This window comes from Oryx dammah, unplaced genomic scaffold (genome assembly GCF_014754425.2).
Source record: "Oryx dammah isolate SB20612 unplaced genomic scaffold, SCBI_Odam_1.1 HiC_scaffold_1, whole genome shotgun sequence".
In the NCBI taxonomy this organism is placed as follows: domain Eukaryota; kingdom Metazoa; phylum Chordata; class Mammalia; order Artiodactyla; family Bovidae; genus Oryx; species Oryx dammah.
Window position 1 is genome coordinate 77,898,009 of NW_024070185.1, and position 21,061 is coordinate 77,919,069.

At 41.6% G+C, this 21,061-nt stretch overlaps 2 protein-coding genes and 1 long non-coding RNA gene across 12 annotated transcripts in view; 1 reads left to right on the plus strand and 2 right to left on the minus strand.

Moving 5' to 3' along the window:
* Positions 1 to 265: 265 nt before the first annotated feature.
* Positions 266 to 13,551, minus strand: ISCA1 (iron-sulfur cluster assembly 1). 2 transcript variants are annotated; one of them, XM_040245023.1, is made up of 5 exons: positions 13,327 to 13,510; positions 9,794 to 9,898; positions 6,958 to 7,011; positions 3,211 to 3,316; positions 266 to 2,100 (listed from the first exon to the last, which is right to left on the minus strand). In XM_040245023.1, exons 2-5 carry the CDS (start codon positions 9,812 to 9,814, stop codon positions 1,952 to 1,954), a joined length of 330 nt encoding a protein of 109 aa, XP_040100957.1. In that variant the 5' UTR covers positions 9,815 to 9,898; positions 13,327 to 13,510; the 3' UTR covers positions 266 to 1,951. The 2 variants fall into 2 exon arrangements, with proteins under 2 accessions (XP_040100957.1, XP_040100948.1); XM_040245014.1 differs by lacking the exon at positions 9,794 to 9,898 and having other exon boundaries at positions 13,327 to 13,551.
* Positions 13,552 to 14,221: 670 nt separating this feature from the next.
* Positions 14,222 to 19,272, plus strand: LOC120866958. Its single transcript, XR_005721778.1, has 2 exons — positions 14,222 to 14,430; positions 14,850 to 19,272. It is a non-coding gene; the product is annotated as an uncharacterized LOC120866958 (long non-coding RNA).
* A 1-nt stretch (position 19,273) lies between these two features.
* The window catches only part of TUT7 (terminal uridylyl transferase 7), a 58,229-nt gene continuing 56,441 nt past the window's right edge, over positions 19,274 to 21,061 (minus strand). For 8 of the 9 annotated variants that reach the window (XM_040244929.1, XM_040244887.1, XM_040244894.1 and 5 more), the window contains one exon: positions 19,274 to 20,065. In XM_040244929.1, coding sequence (XP_040100863.1) covers positions 19,998 to 20,065 — 68 coding nt within the window. In that variant the 3' untranslated portion in view covers positions 19,274 to 19,997. The remainder of the gene's footprint in view (positions 20,066 to 21,061) is intronic. The other variant, XM_040244903.1, reaches the window with a different exon arrangement.

Below are 21,061 nucleotides of genomic sequence, written 5' to 3' on the forward strand. Positions count from 1 at the left end.
TATAATGAAAAGGGGAGAAAGACAATGCAGAAGAGAGGATGAGGATGAGGACTCGAGTCCAGAGCAGTCTGAAGCGGTCTGTCAACAGCCTTGCACAAGGAACCCAGCTACTGAAAGAGTGGATGGAACAGAATTGGGTGGGGAAAATCCTGGAGGCAGGGAGACTGGTTAGAAAAATCCAGCGTTACTTACTAGTAGCAACAATGGCTCTACTCCCAAATCCTGCTGTCTTAAAAGAAAAGGCAACTTTATGATCACAAAGAGGCTACTTTTCTTTTTTTTATTGGCAATTCAATCTCTACATATATACAGTATTGCATAAATTATAAGTGGGTTGACAATTATAGTAACAATACGAAATCATAAGCAGTTACATGAAGCTGCTGCTCTAGGTTTCGGTGCATTCTGCGCCAGGTACCCTAGTAAATATGACAAACAGAAAGGAACACGGCTGCTTCAAGCATAAAACGGGCTTTCAAAAGCGGCAAGTATGTCATCTCATAGAACACTCATTAAGTCAAATCCAGGAAAATCGATAACTAAAGGACAAAAAGAACACTGTTTAAGAAAGGGTGGCGATAAAAATGTTAGGTTAAAATATCAGGCTTAAACTTTTAACAACTGGACTTAGGATCCACAAAGTGTACACGTGCTGGGAATGACAAGAAAAGATCCCTGTGTTCTGCTTCACAATCACTACCGCATTCCAAAAGCACAATTCTGGGTTGCTACGGTGTCCTCTTCCCTGCTAGTATGAACTACTAGTTCCAAGTCCTAGTGAAATAAGATGGTAATTCACACAAATGGGTTTTAAAATAAGACTCTTCTCACCCCAAATAAAATAAAGCTAAATATGCTCTCCAAATTACAAGGAAATCTAATCAAAATGCTGACCAGATAAAGAAGCTATATCACCCATTTACCTCCACTGACTGCCTCGGAGCACAGAGCTGGTGTGGCACCTCCGAGAGAGGAGATGTGGGTGGTCCCCGCTCTGCCCCAGTCCGGCCTGCAGTGCTGGGGGACAAAGCCCATCAGCATCCCTGGGGTTTTATTCCCCAGATAAGGAATTGAGTGAGTGGGTTAGATGGCTTTTCAGAGAACTTTCTGCTACTTTTTTTTGGCCTTGCCATGCAGCATTTTGGGATCTTGTTTCCCTGATCAGGGATGGAACCCATGCCCCCTGCAGTGGGAGTGGGGAATCTTAACCACTGGACCACCAGGGAAGCCCCTTAAAGAGACTTCAAGAGAAAGGATCTAAGTCAGCTTGAGGTCTCACCTCTGGGCAGACACTTAAGAGTGGCAAAAGAAAGGGACTTAAAAACAGGTGGGTGAAGTATTTACCTTCTGATTTCATCACTGGGAACTATTCGGCACTATAGTTCACGGAAAGCTTTGTCCAGTATTTTAATCTAATGGCTGGGGATGCTATAGGGTGATAAGCAAATGAGGCATCTGACGCTGAAATTCTGGATAAAAAATGTAGGAACACGATGCCAAGTCTGGGTAGGAAAACAGTGCACCATCACAGGATGCCAGCAGTCTAGACTTCTTGCCTCTGAATTTCTAGTCATCAGTCTTGGTGGGAAATGAAAGATCCACCAAGGCACAGCTGTTAAGAATATGTTTTCTGAAATCCTCCCAGGAAGGCCACTTCTATGGGACCAGTTCTAACAGAAAGGATGCAGGAAGGAGAATTTAACTTTTTCTTTACAGATCAGAAAGATGACCCAAAGAGAGCAATGGATTCTCATTTTCTGTCCCGTATAAAGAACAAAAGTATCAGTTCTTCTGGAATCTAACACACTGGCTTCATTTTCAAATGCATCACTTTATTTTTCTTGGAAGGCAGCCATGCATTACACACCTTAAGCACGTGTCAGTCACATGGTTTCTTCAATAAGCCCCAGAGCTTCCACAGCTCTCCTGGGGCCCGAGCAGTCCTGAGGAGTCAAATGTTAAAGCTTTCTCCACAGCCACATGTTCCTTTGATGTTTGGGTTATTGAACACAAACTCACTGGATAATTTGTCTTCAACAAAGTCCATTTCTGTTCCTAACAGTGTTAGCTGTGCTTTCTTCTCGATGAACACTCTGACTCCTGAGGGAGAAGAAAACGTTGAGTCATAGAACATGAGTCATGCCCACCCTGGAACCTGCTGATTCAAAGCACAACTGAACTGTAAATAGTAACCACGAACAGAAGTCACATAAGACGCTTTTGAATCTGTCTCATTTCCTTTAAGGAATGCAGTGCTCAGTTTCCTGTCTGTCCCCTTTCCTACACAATAATTTATGTCAAAAACAATTGTATTAGGCTAGACAGCTGTACACAAGCTAATTCCATGACAATTCTATGTAAAACTGGAATTTGCCACATGATGAAAATCTGTATATTCTCAGTAAGAGTGCTGTAAAGATGCAGTCAATAAAATTAATGAAAATCCTGAAATGACATCTGTGCACACAAAAAACTGCCAAGCCTTGAGAAACACAAAGGACTATGATACAATGGACTGATTTAATAAGATGAAATCAGAGTGATCAGGACAAGTAGTTCTGTTTTTCTACTTATGGATTGGAAAACTGATAATAACATAACTTCCTAGTTACTATGTAGGTGGAGGTGGGTATCCTCATAAATACAAATGGGTTAAAAAAGCTGTCTTCCTTATAAGAAACTGAGTCAGATACAAGATTACAGGATTAAGACACTTTTATGCATTGATTTTAAAAATAATATTTACTTATTTGACATAGATGCTTCATACCAAAGTGGTCGGTTCATTCAAGTGGTTGAAGTTTTATCATCTTAAAATCTTTAGGCACACAATGATAACCTTTCATAACTGAAACAAGTAAGTTTATCTAATAATCTATCAACTGGTTACTAAGAGCACAGCTCTGGGGTAAACTTGATTGGGTTCAAATGTTCACAAGGCCATTTCCTAGCTGTGTGACCTTACGCAAACATATTTAACCTCTTGGTGCCTCAGTTTCTTCATCTGCCAAATGGGGGGTAATATAGAACTATTCTCATTTAGTTGCTGTGTATAAAACAGTTAACATATGAAAGCTTATCAAACCACGTCTCCCTCCTAGTGAGCATTAGACACCATTCTTACTATCATCATCATTACTCTTCTGGCTTCAGAAGGCTAACCATTTTAGGTAGAACAAAGTGCCCAGAAAAAGTTTGTTTAAAGCTCACCATCTTGAATAACTTCTTCATCAGAGTCTCCTTTTGTCTTTGTATATTCTAAAGTGTAGGAAAGGCCATTACAACCCCTGGTTCGGACACCAACTTTCACACCAACCTGAAAAGGCATTGTAAAAATAAACTTGGTTTTGAAGTAGCACAGATTAAACAATTATATTAATGAAAGCCCTATCTGACATTCATTTCTTCAACAGCGAAAGATAAATATTAGATTTCTGTTATAAAATGTCCCTTTAGGAAGCAGAATGAGAAGCTAGCATATAAAAATCTCAATTATCTACACATATCACTACAATGTTGGCAGGGATCTGAAAAAGAATAAAAACCAATTATATACAAAGAAAAAATACAAAGGGAAAACTGCCCCCCCAAATTACAGTCATCACTACCACAAAAATGAGCTATGTGTTTCTTCCTGTTTTCTTTCAGCCTATGTCATATAAAATCTAATTTTTTTTTTTTTGCTACACCATACAGCTTGTAGGATCTTACTTCCTTGATCAGGGACTGAACCTGCACCATTGGCAGTGAAAGCCCAAGGTCCTAACCAGTGGAGTTCCAGGGAATTCCCTAAGCATAGCTTTTATTAGAAGTAGAAACAAAAGATTTTATTCTGTTTTTTTTTTCCACTTAAAACATTTCTCCATGTAATTAACTTGTATAATTACCATTTGCAATTAATGCCTTTATAATATTCCACTATACCTAAACCCAAGTTTACTACTTAACGATTACTATTAGCCATTTGGTCTGGGAATGACCATTTTTAAGGGAAGAATTTTAATTCCAAAAAGGAATAATCACCTTTGCTTTTTTAAAGGAAAAAAATATCCAATGGCAGAGATGACTATCTAAGAAAATTGGACTTTCTCAAAAATGTTTTTGCTCCACCTCATCAAGTGAGCTGCTCCCAGAAGCTTCCCTGTGGTTGGGTTCACCAGTGTTCAGAGGCCACCACCTGGCAATCTCACTTTGCCCCTATGTGACATGGGGCCGTAATTCTGTAAACATTCTCGACTACCAGAAAGCAAAAGATTGCAGTCAACACAGACAAAAGAAATTTAAAAAGTGATCAAAGAGCACTTTTAAAATACTAATGTCTGCTTCTATGTAATTTTCTAGCATTTCCCCAATTTCTATTCTGGGGTCCCATCTTCTTTTTCATGTGTGTTTATAGCATTATTATAAGAAGTATCATTTCAGTAAGCTGATCTTGTTTCCCTGAAAAGCAGTAACATGTGCTTGCTCCAGTAAAGTAACTATAACGTGGGAAGACATCTGGTGAAGAGCGTGAGTTAGATGCTAAGCCAGCTGGGGGTTCTGATGAACCACACCGTTCAGAGCACTCTCTCCTGTCTTCAAACAAGGAGACAGCAGCCTTACTCATACCTTCAGAGTGACAGCTTTGAGAATCTGTGAGGAAATTTCACATACTCAACATGATAAATAAATCGCCTGACTGAAATTCTGGAGCACGTGTCATAAATATTTAACTTAGCTTTTATCTTTACAACAGGAAGACTCAAAGTAGCAGGAAGTTCAACCATCAGGAATAGATTCAGGCACTTTAGGTAACTGGAGTTTGGAAAAGGAACTGTTTATGCCACAAATAAAAGGGTTGAGCAGACACTTTTCAAGTCTGCTCAACCCTTTTCACGTCATGAACAAACATTCCTCAACACTACAAAGCAAAATTGTGTCAACTGGTCAATTTATGCTCTGGTCTTTAGTCTACCCAAATTGAGCTGGAACACTGATACACTTTAGATTTAATAATTCTTAGGAGGAACATGCTAGAATTGCCATTACACTGTAACACAGATTGTGCAAAAGAACCCAGAAATTACTCTGGTGTCTAATCACCAAATATTAATTGTCTTGGAAGTCATATCCCTTAGATAATTAATGATGCACTAAGATGATATGCATACCCCTTGTTGAACAATTCTACATCTAAGAATATAGTCTACACAGATGAACTAAGCTGCACCTACAGGTCTAGAGCAATGGGCATGCTACAGACAGCAAATATATGCTGAATAATATTTGTGGCAGCATCGAAAGAGAAGAACCCCAAAGACCTTTTATATGAGAGCCTGGCTAAATAAACTTGTTCAGTGGAATATTCTGGTCTATGCAGCCATGAAAAAGAATGAGGACCTTTACATAAGGACAGGGAAGGATCTTCAAGCTGTATCATCAGGGGCAAAGCAAAGTGTTACCACAGCCTGCATGGTATGTTTTCACCTAGGTAGGAAAAGACACACATGCAAACGTAAGAAGCAAAGCCCAGGCTGGTGGCTCCCCTCAGGGAATTACTCAGTAATTCTGGCAGAGGCTGCTTAACATCCTGCAATTCACTCTCAACAAAGAACTACCCAGTCCAAAACATCACCGGTGCTGAGGCTGAGAAACCCTGGTCGAGGTATAAATAAACTACAGATGTCTCTGTAAGGACACAAAGAGGCTGCCTCTTAGAAGGGAGACTGAACAAAGAATGTGGGGTGAGAGAGTGACTTCCTTTTCATAATGACCTGTGTTATTTGCATTTAATAATCATGAGCATATTTCACTTTTTAAATAAAAACCCCTAATTAATGAAAGTATACTGTTTATCACTTTCATCAAGAGGCTTTTTAGTTCCTCTTCACTTTCTGCCATAAGGTGGTGTCATCTGCATATCTGAGGTTATTGATATTTCTCCCAGCAATCTTGATTCCAGCTTCTGCTTCTTCCAGCCCAGCGTTTCTCATTATGTACTCTGCATATAAGTTAAATAAGCAGGGTGACAATATACAGCCTTTACATACTCCTTTTGCGTTTGGAACCAGTCTGTTGTTCCATGTCCAGTTCTAACTGTTGCTTCCTGACCTGCATATAGGTTTCTCAAGGGGCAGGTCAGGTGGTCTAGTATTCCCATCTCTTTCAGAATTTTCCACAGTTTATTGTGATCCACACAGTCAAAGGCTTTGGCATAGTCAATAAAGCATAAATAGACTTAAAGCTCAACATTCAGAAAACGAAGATCATGGCATCTGGGAAACAGTGGAAGACTTTATCTTTTTGGGCTCCAAAATCACTGCAGATGGTGACCGCAGCCATGAAATTAAAAGACGCTTACTCCTTGGAAGAAAAGTTATGACCATCCTAGACAGCATATTCAAAAGCAGAGACATTACTTTGCCAACAAAGGTCCGTCTAGTCAAGGCTATGGTTTTTCCAGCAGTCATGTACGGATGTGAGAGTTGGACTGTGAAGAAAGCTGAGCGCCAAAGAATTGATGCTTTTGAACTGTGGTGTTGGAGAAGACTTTTGAGAGTCCCTTGGACTGCAAGCAGATCCAACCAGTGCATTCTGAAGATTAGCCCTGGGATTTCTTCGGAAGGAATGACTCTAAAGCTGAAACTCCAGTACTTTGGCCACCTGATGCGAAGAGTTGACTCACTGGAAAAGACTCTGATGCTGGGAGGGATTGGGGGCAGGAGGAGAAGGGGACGACAGAGGATGAGAGGGCTGGATGGCATCACTGACTCGATGAACGTGAGTTTGAGTGAACTCCAGGAGTTGGTGATGGACAGGGAGGCCTGGAGTGCTGGCGTCCTGGATTCATGGGGTTGCAAAGAGTGGGACACGACTGAGCGACTGAACTGAACTGATACTGTTTATCTCAAGATAAAATTATTGTGGAAACACAACTTCAATTTGTTAGTAAACATTTGTCTGATTGGTTTTACTTACATGTTCAGGCTTATCTTTAAGAAGTTGTTTTATCTTGTTTACTGCTGAAGGTGTCTGAAAAAAGAAAAGGTTATTAAGTTGTAAGTTACAAATTTTATGTTCTTCAAAGCATTGTATTGCCTAAGCTTTAAGAATTCAGGACTAATCTTTAACAAATTCATGTGATGAATTTATGTTCCATTCTTGCCAAAGTACCTTTTGGATTTTATAGAGGCAGATGAACTCTACTCAATAAAAAGCACTTTAAAATTTAAATAAAATATCTACTAGCAACATCCTCTTCATCCCTCCTTCCTCTAGTCTGGTCAAGGAGGGCTCCCTGTCATAATCTCTATGGTACTATCTACCTAGATCACAAACTTAATTTTTCTGGTCAGCATATACTTTGTATTTCTACATTATGCTCAGCAAAAGGCACTCTGCCTGACACACAGAAGGCACTCAATACGCAATGAATGACATTAAGCACTGCACTGGGAGAGACAACTTTCAGGCATTTTCCCTGTTGATCATCATTAACTCTGTTGCTCATTCTGCTTACCCTAAACCTATTCAGAGCCAACACATGCATACTTAGAGAAAAAAAGTAACACAGAATAATAACATATCAAATAACATAGAGTATGCCTCTCATGCCAGTCCCACCAAATGTTCAGAGATACCTAAATCAGCATCTCAGGTATCTAAACGACCAGAACTACGCTAGTCAAAGATACAAAGAAGGACACCCAAGTTTTCAGGAGAAATGCTGCTTAACTGAGCCTAGTTTTCTCAAAATAAGAAAATGTCTCGATGTCCTTACTACATGTGTATAGATAAACTTCCTTGAGGAAAAAACTTTTCCAGGGAGAAAGCCTGTCCCAGGGCATTCTTGGTCTACTTCTTAGCTGTGTCTTAGCTCAGTACTTGGCTTAAACAGGGATAAAAGTCCCTCTTCCTCAGGATTGTGAAGAGTAAATGAGCAAATTAATGAAGAGCATCTAGAACAGTGCCAGGAACAAAGAGCTCAACATAAGCCAGCTGATACTACAATGATGAGAGTATGTCATCGTGAAGAGACCTCTTTCCTGCTTTTTGTTTTCCTAGCTCCTCCAGTGGCCATGCTGTGCTGGTTCTCTGATTTCCTACACATGCACTTCCCTTGTTTATGAAATTGAGTGGACATTATGACCATCACCGTGGCCATAACTCAGGCCTGTGCTGGGGGAGCAGACTCGATGGATGGCCCGGGACGGGGCTAGACCAGAAATGAAGATGCTGAAGCAGAGTCTGGACCCAAGAAAACTCATGAAACCAATTTAGAAGGTTGAGACTAGCATTAAAAAAGCAACCCCCTCTCTCCCCACCAAAATAGAAGATAAACCAATGCACTGCACTTGATTCCGTTTGTGAAACTTTGACTTCAGTTAATATATGCTGTGTACATATTTCTTACTGTGTGTCATTGAGAAAAAAAGTTAAGTTAATCACAGTGGGTTAAGGTTTAAAAAGGCCATTTCCCACGGTTCTATCAGAACAGGAGCCAACAGAGCAACAACTTGGGATGGAATGGGGGTGGGGGAAAGAAGGAAATGCTGAAGAATTATGGATTTTTTTTTTGAGATTACAGTATGTCAGCTTCAAATAGTTACAGAAATAGTAGTGAAAAAAATTTTAAGTGCTTATTTACCCTTCTAAATGACTGCCAGTAAAAACTAGCTTTCCAAAACTTTCTGGTCAAATTTCCCATGTGAGAGAAATTAACCTAATTACTATCAAATTACAATCAACAGATTTTCAGAAATTAAAAAAAAAAATGGCACAGCCACAGGAAAATATTTGCTGCAAGTCCAAACTGCTGTGAAATCTTGGTTTATAGCTGGTGGCTTGGAGGTGTGCCGCTGTGTGATATAAGATCGTGGCTTGGAGGTGTGCCGCTGTGTGATATAAGATCCGGGCATACACACTACGCTGCCCCTACACCCTCTGGTGTTTCTCTTCATCCCAACCAGAGACTGGACCTGGGCCAGTCTTTGGCAGTGAAAGGACCAAACCCTGACCACTGGAGAACCAGGCAACTCCTGAGGCCTGTACCTAACTTTCTCACTTGTCTAATTTGGCTTTACAAAAGTAACAGGTTTCCTTTTTTTCTCAACTCCTGGTAGAAAACACTTAAGCAGCAAACAAAAACAATTCAGAGACAGTGGTTCACTTATCACAAAGTGGCTGATGTTCAACATCTCATACTGAAAGGAGCTTGAGGGAAAAATAACCTGTGTGTTGGGGAACTGTTGTTACAGGAATCAAAACGTGTCTTAACTGTCTAGCGTCAGGCAGAAACCAAATGTACCCCATTGGGAGGAGTGTTACTAATGAGGATGGATAACCTTGCTGAGTACTCAATTCAGGGGAAAGAATCTTCCAAGTGATAGATTTTCAGAACAAGTTGGAATGTCTAAACAGGAAACATTTGGGACTTAAGATCCTTCCAGGAAATAATATAAAAACTTCAGAACAACATGCTGCATGCCTAATGGCTCTCCAATTTCAACATACTCCCCCAAACAATTAAGAAACCCACACCTGTCCAAGAAATTTATGTATAATTAATGAGTCTAATTCACCTGAGATTTGGTCAGTGAATTAAAATCTAAGCAGCCCCTGAAACTCAATGAAATATAATGATGTCTTTCATACGTGTATCACAGAACAAAACATTCTTTCAAGTGAGAGTATCTTTGAGTGAGATATTTTGGCCTTAAAAAAATAAGAGAGTTCCAGTCTGTTTTTGTTGTCGAAATTACGGGAAAAAGCACTGTAGATGAAAAAACTTTTTAACCACTTCATAGCAACATACTTTTACTTTATCCAATGCCATAGGGTTTCTATTCCTTGTAGCAGAAACTTTCCATCCTCAATACTGTATTTCCTTAGTCATTCCCCAGGCAATTTTCATTTTTTGCTGTTTAAGGAAACAAGATTAAAACCCAAAGTTAACTCCATACGTATACTACATATGAGCCAACAGCTACAACCTATTTTAGTTTCATAATAAATCTGACATTTTACAGTTTAAAAGATGGCAGATAAGGGGTAGCCAATGAATATATTACAGTATACTCTGTTTAATTCATTTTTTAACAGCTATGGCATTATGGTGCTGTTTCCCTTTTGCTTTTTACTATTCCTGTGTCTGCAGGTAATCATTGTATCTATTCACAATTTGTAGCCTACTTTTGAAAGTTTAACATGCTTATTTGACACATAGTATAATAACATACATATATTCACTGTTTGCTGAGTACTTTCCAGATGCTTAATGGTTTATATGCATCGTTTTATTGTTCCGATTTTGTGATTTATGTATTAAAGTTTAAATATTCAAAAAGTTGCACAGGACTACCAAGTCAAGAATGAAGAATTATGACTCCCAAACCTTAAAAAAAAAAAAATCATGATTTACAAATCTCACCAACAGGATTTACCCTAATGTAACTGACCTTTCATTGATATTCAGGCTACTTCCAATTGTTTCCTGTGTAATGCCCCTTAAACTATCTCCATATACAAGTCCCATAGCCACTGTTCCAAAGGACTTTTGGGCTAGTCCTTCAGTGAACAGTTCCTTGAGCCCCCAGTGTATTTAACTTATATTGTTTCCATGCCCTTCTCAACCAGGTGCAGCTAAAAATTAAGCCTTAAGACACTCACTGTATATAATAAATTAACCTCTCTCCGGAGCATCAAGAATGACGCTATCTATGTGCCATTAATCTTTACAGCTTTAGCTGAGCTTTAGGCCAGCTGTGGGTATATCTCTAACAGTAAATTAGAGCTGCAATGATTCTAATTTGTATAATGGAAATAAAGGGCTCTGCCAGCAGTGGGGGTTTCTCAGGTGGCACTAGTGGTGAAGAACCTGCCTGCCAATGGAGGAGATGTAAGAGACGTGTTTTCGATCCCTGGGTTGGGAGGATCCTCTGGAGGAGGGCCTGGCAACCCGCTCTAGTATTCTTGCCTGGAGAATCCCATGGACAGAGGAGCCTGAGGGCTACAGTTCATAGGGTCGCAGAGTCAGTCACGACTGAAGTAACTGAGCATGTACGCATGCCAACAGTGGAATGTTAAAATCTTCAAGTTCTTTGGTTAGCCAGAGTAAAATTACTCTGGCTCCTGTATGTTCAATACCTTTCAATTCCTGGGTCTGCGGGAAAGTAGGGGAAGGGGACATCATCCGCCCTGGATGTTCTCTGCAGGTGTCAAGGGTACTGCCTTTGATGTGGTGGGTTGAAATCTTACGGTATTCTATCAAAGACCTACCCTGGGCTGCATAAAAGTGCCTGGGACTAGTCTTTTAAGTCCTTCTCCAGCAAATGGCCAACTTCTGGATTAACATCAGTTACTGCTGATAATTTGGCGCTGAAAACACGGAATCATACTTGCTGACCCGTATAGCACTTCTCCAAGGTTGCAATACATCTAATTCTTGTCAAAAATACATCTACGTTCAAAACTTACATATTTAGCTAACATTTCTGTCTTCTTACCAGTTTTATTATCTCATTAAATTTGCTCTTATCTCTCACTTGTTAGTCCTTTGATGATTTCATCCCTTTTGCACTTAAATGAACATGGTGTTAAATGTTTGCAAAAACACTTGAAAATTAGGCAGACATTAATACATGTGTTAAGGCCAGTGTGTTAAGACTAGGCAACACATGCCAGGATTAAAATGACTGCAAGCCTGCTACCACAGACCTCTGGTGGAAAGCAACAGGGGTGTGCTTTGGCACCAGATAAGATCACTGGGAAAGGGACTGAAGTGTACTAGAGAGTTAAGTCGGATAAATTCACACAATGGACTCCTGCGTGCTAACTGGAAATGTTGATATAAGGCAACAGAGTCCTTGTGAACTGAACACTGATATGATAAAGCAGTGCTGGTGACAGAACTGGCCTGGTAAGCTAGAACAAGTAATCGGGTATAAAGGAGCAAGCATGGACTGTGAGCTAGGTTATCATTCCCAGTCATTTCTAGAGGTGCCATAGGCCTGGCCCACGACTGTGTCCCCGGAGGGTGGGAAATGTAGGTCTTAGACTTAATGGCGTATCCTTCAGAAATGAAAATGGGCTGGTGGCACAGAAAAAATGAATGTAGAATACAGGATCACCTCTTTACGGAGCTAAAACAGTGACCCATTATGAAAACAAATTCTCCCACCTGATCGTGACTTTATTGTTTCGCTAAATCCTAATTTTCCGGCAGCAAGCCTTCTTATGGCATCAGATTGAACGAAATCCATGATTCATTCTCATCTTTTTTCCCAGTCTTCAGGACATGCTTGCGCAAAGGCTTCTTAACCAAGAGTTGTGTGTGTGTGTGTGTGTGTGTGTGTGTGTGTGTGTGTGTGTGTGAGAGAAGAATGCTGAGTATAAGTTTTCTTATGAAATTAATCTTTTAAAACCTCAAATAGTGACTGCTTAACGGGAAAGGAGTTTTCCTTTGGGGCCAGGTGTGTGTAGGAACTACGGTTCCATAATACTGTAAATGTATTAAACGTCACCGAATCGAACGCTTAAGAATGGTTAATTTTCTGTGAATTTTCCCTCAGTTAAAACAAAACTGGGCAGTACGTCAAGGAACCTGCATGCACAGTTAATTCTGTTAAGGAGCTACAGCACGTACTCTGGTCCCCTTTGAGTGTGTTTGACCTTTCACCCTGAGTACGTTGGAAACTCACTCAGGGTAGAAACGTATCCTTTTTTGTTCTTTCTGAGTCACCACGACCTAGGACTGCTGGAGGCACAGAATATCTCAAAGCCTCTTCCACCCCAGACATCAGGAAGGAACCCTTTGTGCACTGCAGCCTAGATCTCCGCAAGGGGGGTGGGCTTTGTTGTCTGCGCTCTCACCGGCGCTCACGCACACCACTGAGGTCCTCAGGCTGGGCTCGACTCGGCTCCTCCATAAGGGCCTCAAGCTGATTCATTCACCCGTTACGCCTGGAACCTGGCACATCAACCTCTAAACCACCCGCGACCCCCAGCAATGCAGCCCTTGCAAGAACCTGCGCGGCCCCAGGGTCCCGGAAAGCCGCGCTGGACGGCCGGTGGCCACGCTCACACCGCCCCTCCCCCCTCCGCACGCGGCAGCGCGCGGCCTGCTGGGAAACGTAGTTCCCGGGCCTAGGTTCCCGGAGCCGCGCCCGCCCGCGCTTGTTTATCTCAGCAGCAGGGACGAGTAGGCGGTGAGGGCGATGCGGCGGCTGCGGGCCGGGTCTAGGGCGCAGTCGTCGGGCCGTGCAGAGCCCCGCCACCCTGACTTCCCACCTTGTGGGGGGCAGAGGTGAACCAATGTCACCGGCCCGGCCACGCGCCCCAGCCACTCACCAGGGTGAGGGCGGCCCGGGTGGGCTGCAGCTTCCTCTTGCTCACAGCCCGGACAGTGGCCCGGACTAACGAAGCCGACATCCCGCCGTCCTGCCGCCCCGGTGTTTAAGGCTGGAGGTCGGCCATCTCAACCTCTCTCCATGGACACCGCGGGCGCTCTGACGCCACAAGCTCCGGCGCGCGGAGCCCTAGGCTCCGCCCCTCGAGGGCCCGCCCTCGCGATCGCTATTGGGCGGTCCGTGTGAGTGACGGGCGGGGGGCGGGGCGCGATGCTAGGGCCTCGGTCACGTGACGCGGGGCGCAGGGGTCAAAAGAAAGGTCGTCACTTTGCCAGCCGGGTGTCTTTGCTCGCAGTCTCTAGCAGCCCTGGGGCAAGTGGAATGAGCTCCGCCTTGTGGACTCTGGGGGCGCGCGGTACCTCGCCCTGCCCTCTGGACAAGGTGCGGCGCCGCGGATTAAGAGCTCAGAGAAGTCCACAGGCCGGGGAGCTGCAGTTTTCAAGGACAGAATGGATCCGAGACCCGGGCAGCTCCACACATTCCCGTCTTCCTTTTTGGTTCAGCAAGGCAGTTTTTAGGAGCGTAGGATTACTGCAGATCAATAAACAACAACCCTTCCGCCTTCCCCAAGCTGCTCGGGAGGTTGAAAGATGGTACTAATGCAAAGTTCGCTTTAGGCTGGAATCCAGTCTTACTGTAAGATGTGACTGGGCAGCTCGGGGGATACTCTTTTATAGCGAGTATCAGTCGATAACTTTATTGAATACCTGTTGCTTGTCAGATTTTGTGGCTCCCTTTTAATCCACAAATATTTCCCGAGCCCCAGGGACTATGCTGCTGCTGCTAAGTCGCTTCAGTCGTGTCCGACTCTATGCGACCCCATAGATGGCAGCCCACCAGGCTCCCCCGTCCATGGGATTTTCCAGGCAAGAGTACTGGAGTGGGTTGCCATTGCCTTCTCCACCCCAGGCACTATACCCGGGCATTATTAACAGGAAGCCGGGTAATCGGAAGAAGGAGAGAGATCGTGGTAGGAAGTGCAGCAGCGGTTGCAGACGGGAGGAAACCACCGGGTAAGGAGGCATTTCTCGTGGAAGTGCTAGAGGTAAAGGGGGAAAGGAGGGTGTGTGGAGTGGTGCTGGGGAGGATGGATTCTTGAGCAGCGTTGTTTTTTTTAACTTAAAAATGCCGGGCCAGGGCTGGAGTTTGGGCTAGGAGAGGGCTCCCGCTCGTCCCTCACTGTGCGCACCACCGCGAGTGGAGTGTGACGTGTTTATTAGAGCCCAGTTATATTTCATCCTTTAGATCCTACAGAATTGGCTAGTTAAGAATTCATTAAGCGATTGTCTCTCTACTATTGAGATGCAATCGCACTGGCCATAAGAGGATGGTTATTTTTCCAAGCCCCGCTATACACAGAAGAAACTGGGATTAGGCAATGGTAGCGTGGAATTTTGGCTCATCTTTGACTAGGTGGGTGATCTAGGTCAAGGCATGTTCCTTCTCATCCCCTTTCTCCTACAGGTATGGTGAAAATTAAACGAAAAGCTCTTGGAGGAGTACAGGGCATACAGCAGCACTCCATAAACTGTGCTAATGGGTAATGCATACTGGAAGATGCCATAAATACTTTATATTGTACAATACCATTATACATTTGTCTAAACCCACAGAATGTGCTATGCCAAGAATGAATCTTAAACAATGGACTCTGGGTGATAATGATGTGCCCGTGTGGGTTCGTGGATTGTTAACAAATGTCCCACTCGGGTACAGCATGTGGACAGTGGTGGAGGTTGGGGCACTGCACCACACTTAAGGGAACTCTGCTTTCTGCTCAGTTTTACCGTGAACCTAAACCTGCTCTAAAAAGTAAAGTTGGTTAATAAAAAAGTTAAAAAAAAAAAAAAAAAAAAAGCCTTGCCATGCTCTCCTCCAGGGGATCTTCCTAACCCAGGGATCAAAGTCCCATCTCTTATGTCTTCTCCTGTATTTGCAAGTGGTTCTTTAACACTAGTGCCAACTGGGAAGCTTTTTTAGGTTGGTGCAAAAGTGTTTGTGGTTTTGTATTATTGAAATCTGCCATTTGATATTGGGATACATTCTTAAATAAATGTGGTTATGTTACATACCATTTTAATGTGCATTTCTCAATTTATGTTTTTTGCTAATGACTTACTTCTTGCTGATTTTAGACTATGGAAATGATGTTAGGCAAAAAGCAAATCTGACTTTCTTGAGTTCAAAATGGGTCGTAAAGCAGTAGAGACAACTCGCAGCATCAATACCACCTTTGGCTCAGGAACTGCTAATGAACATACAGGGCAGTGGTGGGTCAAGAAGTTTTGCAAAGGAGACCAGAGCCTTGAAGATAAGGAATGCAGTGGCCAGCAATCAGAAGCTGACAACGACCAATTGAGAGCATTATCGAAGCTGATCCTCTTACAATTACATGAGAAGTTGCCCAAGAACTCAACATCAATCATTCTATGGTCGTTTTGCATTGAAACAAATTGGAAAGGTGAAAAGGCTCAGTAAGTGGATGCCACAGGAGCTGACTGCAAATAAAAAAAAATCGTCTTTTTGAAGTGTCGTCTTCTCTTACTCTATGCAACTGTACCGAACCATTTCTGGATCAGACTGTGACGTGCGATGAAAAGTGGATTTTATACAACCAGCGGTGACTAGCTCAGTGGTTGGACCTAGAAGCTCCAAAGCAAGCTTGCACCAAAAAAAGCGTCATGGTCTGTTTGGTGGTCTGCTGTCAGTCTAATCCACTATAGCTTTCTGAATCCTGGTGAAACCATTTCATCTGAGAAATATACTCAGCAAACTGATGAGAGGCACTGAAAACTGCTACATCTGCAGCCACTTGCAGCCAGCACTGGTCAACAGAAAGCACCCAGTTCTTCTCCATGACAATTTATGTCACACAGCCAATACTTCAAAAGTTGAACAAACTGGGCTATGACGTTTTGCCTCACTGACCATATTCACCTGACCTCTCAGCAACCAACTACGTCTTCAAGTATCATGACAACTTTTTGCAGGGAAAACACAACCCGCAGGATGCAGGGAATGCTTTGCAAGAGTTCATTGAATCCCAAAGGATGGATTTTTATGCTACAGGAGTAAACAAACTTATTTGTTGGCAAAACTGTGTTGATTGTAATGGTTCCTATTCTGATTAATTAAGATGTTTGAGCCTAGTTATAATAACTTAAAATTCAAGGTCCAAAATCACAATTACTTTTCCACCAACCTAATATTTAATACATTACTCAGTTTTTATATACTATCACCAACTCAATGGACATGAATTTGTGCAATCTCTGGGAGGTAGTGAAGGACAGGGGAGCTTGGTGTGCTACAGTTCATGGGGTCACAAAGTGAGACAGAACTTAGCAACTGGACTGAACAGCTCAGTTTTTAACTTGTTGGCTGTTTTGCATGTACATACTCAATCACATAATCTACTTGTCAGTGGATGAGGTATACCTCATGTTATTTGAAACTGCTGCAGATCCCTGAAAGAAACTGACACGTTAGAAGAGTGTCTTCATGACTATGTAAAAACTGTGTGCTTATCTCAGAGCAGCAGCTGTTCTGTGGGGTCAAAATAAGGCATGTGTTTGGAAGTGGTTGCAAGGTATAACCACGTCTAGATTTCCACTAATAGGTTAAAAACTTACAGTGGGGAAATGTTCAACACTGCACTTCAGGATTTAATTTTAGGGTTCTATACATTAAAGTGTCCTCTGGGTAAGACTGCCCTGGATCTTCACTACTGTGGAAGGGCAGGTATGATTTCCATTTTGCAGGCAAGGAAAATGAACTGCTTAGAGGTCAGGGGGATTTTCTACACTCTTCAGCTAGAAAAATGGCAGAGCCAGAACCTAATTAAGCCGAGAATTCCAGTCAGTGCAAAGTTGCTAAATTCTTGACTGCTGCTATCCAAATAAGCTGGCTTTAGAAGAAAAAATAAGTGCTGAGCATATCTTTGCAGTTTTAGAGAGGTTTGTTAAAGTCTGTTAGCTTTTTCAACAATTTTCTGTCTGTAACATGAACCCTATTGACTTACCTACACAGGAGTTTTTCCACTAGGGTAATATATTTATTTATTTTAAATAAATTGAAGTATCTCAGAACACCTTAATAGTACCTCTGACTGTGCATACTGCTGCTATTGTGAACACTCAGCAAGAGATTAAAAAGTGCAGACTGGGGGTATGAAAATGGATTTCAATATTTTTGTTTGTTTTTGAGAGGAAGAGGAAGGGAGAACCCTGGTAGTGGGGCAGTTTTGGAGCTTGTAACAGACAGGTCAGCTGCATTTGCAAGATAGCCACGCCCTGGAAACTGGACTCAGCATGGAACAGATGTAGCTGTCCCCTAGCTGGGGTGCTGAGAAGGGGCTGGGATCAGCACCCAAGTAAAGGGAGTGAAGAACCAAGGGCAACACATTATCCAGGTTTGCTGGCAAGCACTCATCACTGTCCCAATGATTCAGTGTGAGGACTTGAAAAAGCTATCAAATTCATTGGACAGAATCTACTCTAGGAATCAGAATAAAATGTAGGGAACTTTTAAACATTCTTAAAAGGATATATGAAAATATGGCATCCTGAAAAGGAAGATAAGAAAAAACTAAAAGACAGGAACAGGTGGTAGGTTAGGTAAGTTCAAGAAAATTAAAAGTACAGTAACAAAAAATTGATGTGAGAAATGGCAGAATGACACTAAAAATTAAGCCAGTCACATGGAGATCAAGCTTGACAAGTTTTCCCAACAGAAAGGAAAGAGATGACTGGGAGAGGCATTTGAGAAAAAAAAAAAAATTTCTGAGCAATAAAATTATGAAAAAGATATATTCTAAAACAAAACTTAGGTGGGGAGAGACACTGGATTCACTTCTGTTTCAGACAAAAGTTAATGTCAAACCTTTGTTTGATACAAAAGATGTAAGGAGAAATAAACACAGAAGCATCCAAATAGAAAAATAAAATCTATAAGGGAACAAAAATAAGATTGGCTGTAGTCTTCTGTGACTATGCCAGAAGACAACAGAATGGTATCAAATCTTTTCAAAGACAGTGACGAGAATTTTATGTCCAGTTGACTTTGCAGAACCACGCAGCCAAAAAATAAATTTGTGCACGCGTGCAGGCTAAGTGGCTTCAATTGTGTCAGACTCTGTGACCCTATGGATTGTAGCCCACCAGGCTCCTCTGTCCATGGGATTCTCCAGGCAAGGTTATTGGAGTGGGTTGCCATGCCCTCCTCCAGAGGATCTTCCTGACCCAGGGATAGAACCCGTGTCTCCTGCACTGCAGGCCGATTCTTTACCCACTGAGTCCTCTGGGAAGCGCCCCTCCCCTCCGCCCCAAATAAATAAAGTTAATTTTGATATGATTCTTCTGTAGCTGGAAAATGTCTTCAAGGAATCTGTTTAAAAGAAAAGCATACAGGTATGCTCCTTTCAAGCCCTCTTCTATCTGGGAACGCTTGCCCAGCAAGCACCCCCAGCAGCCCTCCCTATGCATTCATGCCCTTAAGTCTGTGTGACTCATCTGCACACTCACGGGACTTGGCAGGCACTGGCTGGCAGTGAACACCAGACAGCACGAGCACATGCAGATGGAGCGTGGAATAAAGGGGAGCAGAGCTGTACTGCCCTTAATCCTTCACCTAGTTTCCTCATGAAATTTAGGACTCTCATTGGAAAGTAAGGTGGATAAAATTACAGGTTGAAATCTTGATTTTATTTCAAAAGGATAATCCGAGGCATGGTTCTGACCACTTCTGAAGGGCTCATGAATTAGAGAAACAGTTCCATGAAGGCTCCAGTCAGATCAAAATGATACCAATCAAACTTGTGATTGGCAGAGATAGCCTCTTTAATCATCAGGGATTTTAAAAGTCATCCACCCTGATTTTGGAGTATCATCAAAAGTAAAAATTACTTTTATTTTGTCATTTTTCCTTTGCACATGTTTTTAGCAGCAAACAGGACTCTTGTTTTCCTTACTTCATTTTTATGACCACAGTAGTTATATGTCAACTTAGAGAGGGAAAAAACCAAAAGCCCTTCAGTGGCACTGCTCATCTGTAGGAGGCTCACACCACAGGTACTCATGTTCACGTTATCAATTCTACAAATATCAATAAAATAAGGTTTGTAAATTGTAAATACAGCAGTAGCAGTTCACACGTTTTGACACGCTTTCACACAAGGATTCAGTTGACAACAATAAATATAATTTCCCCTCTTTAAAACAAACAAAAAGGATTTATAAAGGAAAAAAAGGATTAATTTACTTGGAGTTTATCAGCCCACTATTTTTAGTGTGCTTTGAAATAATTAAAAAGCTTGAAATTGTATTCAATGAATACTGGCCCATAGTTACATTTTTTTTTTTAAACCTGTCTTAAATACATACATCATGGCTTTCTATTAAAATCCTTAAATCTATAGGGATCTGTAGTAGGTAAGACTATTTTAAACATTTTCTTCCTCATTAACAATTTCATTAAGTTAAAAAAAATCTGACATTTCCCTTAAATGTTAAGTTGAAGCCTGATCTATGCTGCTGTGTCCTGTGAAATGAACCTAATTTTCAAAGTGAATAGGAACGCCTGAGTGGCCATTTAGAATGCGGCATTTTCCTTCCCTCATGATTCCTGCTGGGTCCTCTTCGCTGAGGCTTTTCCCTGAGTCATATATTTACTGGAAAGGCTACCTAGAGGAGGGGAAAAAACAAAACCCAACATAAATGAAACAGGCCTCAGTTTATCGTAAACGCTATACAATTACTTCTTATGGTTAATTATTTACAGAAACCTCATACTTGTCACTTGTTTTGAATCAAGTCATCTGGCTAGATATAAAAAGGTGTAACAAAAGCCTCGTCATATTCTTTCTAAATGCAGATGAGCTGCTAGAGTGACGTCATGTTATGACATGCATGTTCACTACATACTGGTACAGAGGCCAGGAGAACTTTTTAAAGCTCTGCTTTGCATCTGCAACCAAACAGAATAAACTCCAAAGAATTCTTTGGTCAGAAATAAATATCTCGAGTCATTCCTCTGCAGACATGAAGCTGTGAATGGTGACATGGTAGCCACAACTTATTGATTTAAAAGAAAAAAGGAAATTTATTGTATTTACAGCTGCAGGACAGAAATGAGGACTGCTGATTACATGCACACCACAGAACAGTTAATAAACTTTGTTCTGGAGTCAAAACAAATAGTTCAATGAAACAAGAAAATTGACAAATTCTTAAATGACTACTTACAAGAAAGTAGTATCTAACAAAGGATATACACACATTGATTATACACATTTCAAACCAATGCTACAAAGTATGGACTGTTCAATAACTGGTATTGTGTCAAACAAGTAATTTTGGAAGGAAAGGGATAGATAAGTTCCCTTCCTCACATACTTTTCCTCCTCACCTAATTTCAAATGAATTAAGAATTAAATATGAGAGAGTCAAAGTATAAGAAGTAGTGAATATTCTGCAGTGGGGAAAGAATTTCCTAAATATACCACATTATGCTTTACTTATTAAAAGGGCTTTCTATTCTTAGCACTAAAGAAATTACAAATCCACAGAAAAAAGACAAACACTAATAGACAGCTGGTGAAAGAAAAAGCAACATATGAAAGAGAAAAAAAAGCATGTAAATAGGTAAAAATTAGTATCAGTGGGTATTCAAAGAAATGC

Excerpts from the sequence above, each read along its gene's own strand:
- ISCA1 (XM_040245014.1), bottom strand. The coding sequence starts at position 13,407 with ATGTCGGCTTCGTTAGTCCGGGCCACTGTCCGGGCTGTGAGCAAGAGG. Across the intron at positions 3,317-6,957 it reads TTAAAGATAAGCCTGAACAT|GTTGGTGTGAAAGTTGGTGT; the intron begins GTAAGTAAAACC and ends ATGCCTTTTCAG. Across the intron at positions 2,101-3,210 it reads TGAAGAAGTTATTCAAGATG|GAGTCAGAGTGTTCATCGAG; the intron begins GTGAGCTTTAAA and ends CTTCTCCCTCAG.